Source organism: Macrosteles quadrilineatus, unplaced genomic scaffold (genome assembly GCF_028750875.1).
Source record: "Macrosteles quadrilineatus isolate MER2022 unplaced genomic scaffold, UCM_ALF_1.0 Scaffold_4__1_contigs__length_99947679, whole genome shotgun sequence".
Classification (NCBI taxonomy): Eukaryota; Metazoa; Arthropoda; class Insecta; order Hemiptera; family Cicadellidae; genus Macrosteles; species Macrosteles quadrilineatus.
In genome coordinates, this window is record NW_026542597.1 from 85,772,227 (window position 1) to 85,782,119 (window position 9,893).

The 9,893-nt window shown below is 36.2% G+C and overlaps 1 protein-coding gene across 1 annotated transcript; it reads left to right on the plus strand.

Moving 5' to 3' along the window:
* Positions 1-8,400: 8,400 nt before the first annotated feature.
* Positions 8,401-9,484, plus strand: LOC128993105 (uncharacterized). Its single transcript, XM_054416862.1, has 2 exons — positions 8,401-8,433; positions 8,717-9,484. Exons 1-2 carry the CDS (start codon positions 8,401-8,403, stop codon positions 9,482-9,484), a joined length of 801 nt encoding a protein of 266 aa, XP_054272837.1.
* The last annotated feature ends 409 nt before the right edge of the window (positions 9,485-9,893 follow it).

Here is a 9,893-nt window from a genome sequence, read left to right on the forward strand (position 1 = left end):
ATGTGGAAGCCATAAGGAATATACTAATGCCGATTGTTAAAGCTCTTTCTAAACAAAAGTGAGAGTTGGACTCTTTACTAATTTAGCTTATCAAACCATAAGTTTAAATGTAAATAACATTTAACTATTTAAGAAAAAAAAACTTTACAACTAAGCATTGTTCGATAAAATTTCAAGTACGATGTCCCATACAATTGTTTAGTGATAGGATCTCATACCATCTCCAAAGTTTTTCAGATTTAGCCAAAACCTTTCCATTTACGAGATGTAAGCCAGGATATATATGAAAATAAAACTCTGCCATTGGCTAAAGTGTTAGAAAGCTTGATAATTGCGCCTTCTATCTACTGGATACTGTTGTATTGAAGTTGTACTTCACTGAATGCCGACTTTGCTTTGAAGGCGAATCAATATATTTGTAAGGCTTACTTATATTATTCGTAATTATCTATTTTTGGTCGTTAGTTTTGTTAAATCTATGCATTGTTTAGTCTCCAGAGTTTTTGTTTATCTTTTGTTTTAAAATTGCAGCCATTTATGAGTATATTTAAAGAACATAAAGCTACACAGGTAAACAAAACAATCTCAGCAATGTTTTATTTAGAAAAGGTAATTACAATTCTAACGTTACTAAATAGAAAAAATTGTTCATGAAAGAGAAACCCCGAATTTTTAGATACTATGTATCAAACAATATGCGGTAATTAGGTATCATCACAGCTAGTTAGCTAAAACAATCAGCTGTTTAAATTGTTGGGTACCAATGAGCTCTAATATTGGGTACAGTACCTTTAAAATAATATATTATTAATTTAAATATCAAATGTGAACTCATTACAAAAAAGTCGTTGATAATTTTTTTTACAAAGTGTTGGTTATGAAGGGTAAAGAGCTCGAAGCCCTTGTATAGCTTTTGACTGCGATTTAAATGCAAATATTTAAGGTTTAATGAAGAGATACAGGTTTAATGTATCTCTTGTTTACTTATCACCGCATTTTAAAATTCAAAATTGTGTTTTGCTTTGCATCTAATTCTAAATTGGTTATTTGTATAATGTATTAAGTCGTATTGATTTTTATCTATTTCAAACCAATATAATGAATGGCTTTCTCAAATTTCTTATTTTTATTATCAAATGGCAATGAGTGCTATGCCCTGTAAGGTAATTTAGTTTAATAGGAATACCTATAATAATAATAAAAAAATACCCCTCGCCACAAAAAACCTGCAGACTATTAGATTAAGCGAATTTCCATTTGCCTGATTAATTTGGCACTAAAATGTCTCCTTAAAATATCACATTTATTCCCTTTCTAAATACAATTAGTTTATCGAGTACATAGGTTTGCTGCAACAGGGAGGGTAAGAAGCTAATAAATTTTAAAAATTTAGTTTTAATTATCATTGGATTGTTATTTATAACCTGCTTTAAAGGTTGCTATATCTCCTGACGTAGTCGTATATCAATCTAATCATGTATATTATGCATTTATAAGCCAATCGTCGACCCTCTAACTTACATAGAGGTACGACTCTCGGCTTCTCAAACAATATTAAAAGAAATGTATTTACAACCAAGATAAAGTATGGACAAGCAAAGATACTTATATGTGTGAGCTACACAAAGATCACTGCGAGTGTCAAAAAGTAAAACGGCTTATTTATAGTACTACTGCAGTTTTATACAAGAATTTTGTTAATTGGGGTTAAATAAATATATGTTAAATTATGTTTGGCTAAGATTAAATTTGTACTCAATACAACTTCAACTAATGATAATATTACGATACATTACAAGCTACGTTTAGGTGACATCTAGCGGTAACGAAACGAACTGTTAAGAACGACGATGTCAGTGCTGTCTAGCGGCGAATAGACGAACTGTTACTAACGTCGGTCTTATTGTGAATAGGTTTTATATGTAAATGTTATCAGTTTACTAATGTTAAACATCGATCTAGCTATGGAAACGTGGTTTTATGAGATTACTATTTGGCTTTCCGATTGAAAATTCTTAATCTTATTTAGAATAATAAAACTATCGTAGTTTCTTATTTAAAGATACATTTTGATATTTTTTTATTTCATACTAATCTATTGTCATTTCTATGAAATCGCCCACTGTAGAAGCAAATCTATATGCTCATTTAAAGAATGAATTCATAATTATAGTGGCATGTTTTTGTTATTGTATTTAGCTCTATGGTTTTAATGTTATTTAAGTTAACAACGTTTAAATAGCCGCAATTCCGTCATATATATATATTATTAATCTATATGCCAAATATGAATACACTACAAAAAGTCGCAAAACGATTTGTTTACAAAGTGTTGCCTATCAACAGACTAACATTAAGCCTACTGTAAACAATTACAAAATCTCCCCACATCAAACAATAATCACACCATTTATAATGTCCGTTTATATACCAATCATCTACCTCATACTTACTTAGATACGACTCTGGGCTTTTCAAATAGTTTTAACTTAAATGTGGTTCACTCTACGGGGGATTAAGCAAATGCTAAGTAAGGATCCTTATATGCGATAGCATCACAAAGTCAGATTGTGAGGCTTTCTCGCTATTTTCCATTGTAATATTTACGCCAACCTTAATTAAAATAGTAAATATTTCATTCCAACCAAGTCATAAAATCTTTGTAGTACACGTTTCCTTAAATTGCAACTAAAATATTAAAAGCGATTAAATATTATCCATCTGATTATAATGTAAACAAATATGTTCTCATAAGGATAACATAGGATCGTTAAAACCACTGGGGCAGAGCCCAAGGACTTGTTCAAAAATATGAGGTCAGTTTGCAAATCTACACACCTAGACTAACATTTTGGTCTATGTGGGGTTAAATCTTAAAACAAAAATGCCTTATTGTTCTTATAGTTTCATGTAGCGTATAATATAATTAGATATACCGATATAAAAATAAAAACAAAACATGTTAAACAAAATAACATCACCAAAGGTGAAAATAATAATTTTAAAATCAACTAATAGTATTAAATAACTGTAAACGATTAAAAATTGTCTCAAACTCCTATCATCATCATACCATTAACAATGTTCATTTATAAGCCAATCATCGACCTCATACTTAAGCCCCGTGTACACGAGGCTAGTACTAGCAGCTAGTTGATTAGCGCTAGTAAATTCGCTTCGTGTAAACGGTCTACTAGCGTAAAAATTTACTAGCGCGCTAGCATTTTACTCGCTGCTAGTCGTTTTGAACATGTTTGATATTACTAGCGCTAATACGTGGTGGGGGTGGGCACGTGACCACTAGCGCTAGCGAACTAGCGCGGTACTAGCGGGGCATTTGCACTTCTGCTAGTGCTAATCGCCACTCACCCACCATACGCCAGTGATCACAGTATCATTTTTCTTAATCAGTAGAGTGATTAGTTCCAACAGTTCTTCAAACTTAATAGCATCCATTCTCAAAAACTTAAAGTACTCTGGTCTCCCAATGCCAGTTCTCTTAAAAGAGTATTGGACGCACCAAGAAGTTCTCGCCTCCTAATCCACTTTCGAACCCACACAGATTAAGCTCATGTTCACACAACTCTTGTACACCAATTCTTAAAATTTGTCTCAAAACATTCCTATTTAAGGGAACAGAAGACATTTTGTGCTAAACTGAAATGACTATTGCGACCAATGAACACTTCACTTCTACATGACTAGCGCTAATAATAAGCGCTAATAACTAGCCACGTGTAGATGGGAATTTTCGCGCTAGTGTGCCTAGCTAGTGCTAGCAGCGAATACTAGCTGCTAGTAAACTAGCTACGTGTACATGGGGCTTTACTAGGAGGTACGATTCTCGGCTTTTCAAATAATTTTTAAACGTTTTAAAAAAGAAATATAGATTTTTGGTTTAATAAGGATCCTTATATGCGCGAGCTACACAAAGATCACTGCGAGTATCAATAAGTGAAACGGCTTATTTATGGTACTACTGCAGTTTTAGACCAGAGTGTTGTGAATTGGTGTTAAATAAATAACTGTTTGATTTGTTTGGCTGGTGTCAAAATATTTTTTTATACTTATTACAAGGTATATTACTGATAATATTACGGTACATTCAAAGCTACGTTTAGTTGACATCTAGCGGTAACGAGACGAACTGTTGAGAACGTCGATTTAAGTGTTCCTAGCGGTGAATAGACGAACTGTTACGAATGTCGGTCTATAGTAAAGGGGTTTTATTGTTATTAGTTAAAATAAAGATATATTTGATTTCTTTGAAGACATATTTTGATCAACTTTTTAGATTTGATTATTTCTTACTAAGCTATTGTCATTTTCAAGATACCCTCCACTGTGTATATTACACTTCGATTTAAACTGCAAACCTACATCTCATTTACATAAATGTCTAATGTCATTTACAATTCGTCACATTGAATTCGACATTTACAATGTCGGATTTAAAATGATTATCGTATAGGCCATATTGGAATGAAAACATATTTGGTCACACAACATTTGTTTACAAGATGATTTTTCACATTAAAACTACAAGAAACTTTGCCTCTATTTGTGTAAACTAGCTGATCTGAATTGTACACGGTTTAAACTGACTACTGAATTCCCGTACGTAGGACGGGCTAACGCCTCGTAATTTATAAAATACAAAGTAACCCAAAAGTGACCGTTGCCTTAAACAGTTGACTGTCAAAATAGCCAATGCTTAAACTAAAGCGATTATTTGATCACCTGCAAAACGTAATCCCTCGACACTTCTCTAATGTCCGCAGAGTTTATGATTACTTAATAAAGTATCGGCAAATGTCAATTAGTTTACAAATAATGAACACTGACCAAAACAAAATATATTATTTGATTATACTAATTATAGTACATAAAGCTGCTAATTGCTGCATTTACTTACTTTGCAGCACAATTTTTACTTTGTCAAACACCAGTGTTCCAAATTAAACAACACAAAACAGTGTGATTTTATTATGCACGTAACCCGTGTACACTTGGAAATTGATTGGAACAGTTAAAGGTACTACGACTACGATCAGCTGGTACAGTGGTTCCCATTTCGTCCAATGTTTGGATTTATCCTAACCTAATATGTCGTTGTACAGTGACAGTAATTATTTATAAGATTTATAGTAACTGTAGCAATATATAATGTGTAACACGAATGCAAACAATTCACCCACTTGACATTCCAACACAAAAAACTAATTAACATTTAACTATGCGAAAGGTTTGGTTATTTTTTTATATTTTACGTCCTTGATCATGGAATAAAATAAGATTCAATAACCGTTGCTGTATGAGCCAAGGCTTTCTCCTTAAGTTTTTAAGTGTAGTCTTAAGATCAATTTTAACATTAATAAAACTATAAGGGTTACATGTTTTAAAACATTTTGACATTTTGTTAGTTACAAATTTTCAAGTAACATTTAAAAACTGAAAAAAACTAAACTAGTTTTGCGGATGTAACTGGGACTGGACTGTGACGGATCTATAACTAGTAAACTGATGTGAGTTTCAACCGGAGCCTCATTTGCTCAGGAATCTCTTCTAAAAAAATATGTGAAATATGATCTGTTGGAAACTGCCAAACAGAAGCTAGACAGTCAAAACAATCTCAGACAAAAAGTGCTCTAAACAACCTTTGAAATCTATTATGCCATGATCATTATAATTATTCAACATTTATAATAATGAATATGTGTACGTTGATTTAAAATACAGCAACGAAATATGTTATAAAAACATCATCAAAAGTTTCAATAATAATTTTGAAAATTAACTATTTAGTCACACCTGCAATAAGGGCCTACTTTCAAAATTTTCCATCATCAATCATATCATGTGTGTACTTTGTCTTATAAGCCAATCGTCGACCCCATACTCACAATAGGGTGCGACTCTCGGCTTCTCAAATAGTTATTGGAATTCTAATAGGTCTACAGAAATGACATGACAAATTGATGAGTAAGTAAGTGTCCTTATATGCGAGAGCTATCCAAAAAGATTCGCGGACCGAGGAGCGCACAATGCCTGCTCTAATGGGTGGTCATAAATAAAATTCGTAGGGGTAGGACCGAGGAGCGCAGAGGAACCATGCGCTCCTAGGTCCTACCCTTGCAAGGAACTAATCCCCTGCTTATACGGGTTAAAAGAGACAATGGCTGGGAGTAAATCCCATTAGTCACGCCTCACTGAATACACCACTTAAAAATGAAAATGTAAGGAGTAATTTTGAAACTATAAATATTTTTAACAGAGACAATGGAAGATACTGTATTATGTATTCCAAGTAGTTAAAACAATGTGTTTTTGTCCTACGTTTATCAGCCCATTTTCAATGCAGACAAACTGCATATTTTTCTAAGTGCAGTTTAATACAAATTAACTATTTATCACTAAATAGTACGGAACTAAATTTGAATTATTTTATTATGATTAAAATCATATTAGATTAAGTGAGACAGTTAAACTTTTTCCCTGCGTTTCAGAATTATCACATGCTGTACGTATTTTGTTTTGAAGGTATAGTTTGCAAATTTTAAAATAGCCTTTATGGTATGACGACTATTGCTTATGGCATGCATGATTCTACGTGATGTGTTTTGATCATCGACCCGTGATTCACCCTTCGTCTCCGTCCTGTGGAAACACCTGACATTTTCTCTCGTGGTTGAGTTAGGATATTGAATGACTCAATACTACCGGACGTTCGTACTATTTAGAAGCAACGCATACCATTCTTGAAACTAATTCTTAAGAACAACATATTATGTTGTGCATTTCCGGCTTAGGTGGGTGAGCCTATTTCTGAAAGTGATATTTGCCAAATGACAATGTGCCTGGACTAAATTTACTTTAAAAGGTAGTGTTGTTTACATAGGCTTTGTTTAAATTTTAAAATACTTTTTGTATAAGAATTACTTAGGGTTTTCTGAAAGTATATGGTTGTCGTAGTACATTGTTAGAAATATCTGAAAGTAAAAGTAAATCGATTGTTTTGTTTCGATTACTTTTTTTAACTGTTGTACTGCCGACAAAAAAGTGTATATAATGAAAACCTTTACTACTCAAGATCCTATAATTAATTATTCCTAACTGATTAGACAAGCACAAATTTGTTTAGACAGAATATACTTGGCTATTTCCAAAGTAATGGTTTAAGTATCGTTTAATTAGATTTACAGCCTCCGGATTACCAATAAATATAAACATAAATACTATATTTTAATGATAAATTAAAATAACAATAACCGACACATGCTCAGGACGGAGTTTTAAAACGAGAAGGCTATAATAGAAATTTAAACTGGTCTTTATTCAAGTTTTACATGGTGACAATATAAATGCCAAATATAGATGGTAATTCGAAAACTAAAAGAAAGTAATACAAATTGAGTTTAAATTAGGAAGACGATTAGAATTGCAATAACTTTAAAATAATATGGAATTTGGTGTATGCTACCATATAAAGTGTTGGCTATGCAACTGTTAAAAATTGTTCCTTTGTAAAATTTTGTTTTTGTGATATTATTTTATCATTGTTGGCATAAAAAAGTAAAGCTTACCTCATAAGAAATGTGAAATGAATTGAGTATGGCCCGTATTGTGTGTTTGTAAATAAAATATATGGGATTCAAAATTGTACAAAATTGTCCACATAAAAAACACCATTATGACACAAATACAATAAACATACTTACTTACTTGATACTTGTCTTCTTTATCTTTGACCGTGGTTACGGATTGATAGCGTCAAATTTTTAATACTATATAATAAAATATAATAGTCAAATTCTGACTCCGATCCTTGCTGTCGAATCTGAGAAACTACAAAGTATATCAACTTAATACTGTATTGATACATATAATTTTGATTACTTTTCTATTGATACGCTTCGGCCAGTAAATTATTGCTCGCGCGCTGAGTATGTATGTATAAAAATGTGACGCGCACGGCACACTATTTATTAATAAATGAAAAAATAAAATACTTTCAATGGATAGGCGCGTTCTATATATCATAAAGAAGAGTCTGTTGAATTAACCTGTGAAACTAAGATGTAAAATTCAGGTTTGTTTTTATCAATGGTGGGTACAAGCTGAAAGCAATTGATTGTATTCGTGGATTTATATTAACTAAGGATTTTACAAACCATTCCTGCATAAAAAAAATAGTATATTTCATAGCGAGGGGGCCCATTGCAAATTTGCACATTTTGATAGGGTTCAACACATTTTCGAAGCTAAAACTAACGGTGCAACACCCCTTTCTTTTCAAAGATTATTTTTGTTTAAAGCAGTTGTTAAAAGTGAATAAACTTATTAGTTATTATTCACTTTTAATAAACGTACATTTCCATTAATTGATTTTAGATACACACCATGAATAAAAAAGTCACATACCTTATCCAAGTCGTAATTATCAAAAAGTAGCCTATAACATACATTTTTATTAACTGTTTTATAAATCTAATCTAAATGTGGTTCAACATTCAACTGAAGGATCAGCTTTTCTATTGCAATTTAAATTCGAAAGTGAAAGTGTACGGCTTGGTAGTTTGTTGATACAACATTAGTTTGGTATTAAGTTGCACTAGAAAAATATGCCTGAATCAATGGTGTAGTCAGTGAGGCGCGACTAATGGGATTTAATCGCAGGGTTGACCCAAGCATTGTCTTGTTCAACCCTCGTAAGTAGGGGATTAGTTTCTTGCCCGGGTCGGACCGAGGAGCGCAAGCACCTCTGCGCTCCTTGGTCCTACCCCCGGCGAATTCTTCGGCCAAGGGGTTGACAGTGTCCGAGTGCCCCAAGGAGCCAGCAGCCCAGGCGAAGTGCTGCAACTGTGGTGAGGCCCACACTGCCAACTACAGGGGCTGCACTTGCTACAAGAATCTGCAACGGGCTTCGTACGCGGCTGCGGCGAAATCGTCCACGGCACCGTCGGGCCGTCAACCGCGCCGGGTCGACCCACCGGCTCCGAGACCTGACCCAGTGGACGAAGAGGCACCTGGGGCTCCCGAGGTCGATGACGAGGGCTTCCGGACTCAGCGCAGAAGACGTCGTCGAGCTCCTCGGAACCCGGACAACCGCGGCAGAGCTTCCGGCCCGAGACCCCGAACACCCACCCCTCCTGTGGAGCAGTCCGCCGCCCCGGCCGAGACCCCGAACCCTCGAGTGAGGCGAACTCCCCGCCCTCGCCTGGAAGTCCCACCTCGCCAGCCCAGCGGCCCTGCCCGGCAGCCCAGCAGCCCAGCCCCGCAGCCCAGCAGCCCAGCCCCGCAGCCCAGCAGCCCTGCCCCGCAGCCCAGCCGCCCTGCCCAGCCTATCGAGCCGGCCTCAACCCCGGCCCAGTCTTCTAAGAGCCCGTCGCAGCAGTCTGAGCTGGCTCAACTCATCTCCACGCTGAGGAGCATGTTGGTCGTCGTCGAGCGACTTGTTGACCAGTTGACCCAACATCATGCGTAGACTTCGCATCCTCACGTGGAACGCCGACGGGCTTGCCGACAGACGCTACGAGCTGACACAACTCCTCACTGACATGGACGTTGACGTTGCCCTCATCCAGGAGACGCATCTGCGCGGTGGGGACAGGTTCAACGTCCGAAACTACTACACTCACCGGACAGACAGGCCTCTGCAACAACGTCCCAGTGGTGGCTCGGCGATACTGGTTCATCGTCGGGTCACCCACAGGCCGATCGTCAGGAACCTCCCGCCTGGCATCGAAGTGACGACCATCGCCCTCCAGCATGACGGTGCAGAGCTGGAAGTCTCCTCTGCCTACAACCCCCCAGCGAGACGCCTCGACCCCGGACTCCTGGACATGCTGCTGCCCCCCGGCACCCCGGCGCTTCTGGCAGGCGACCTCAACGCG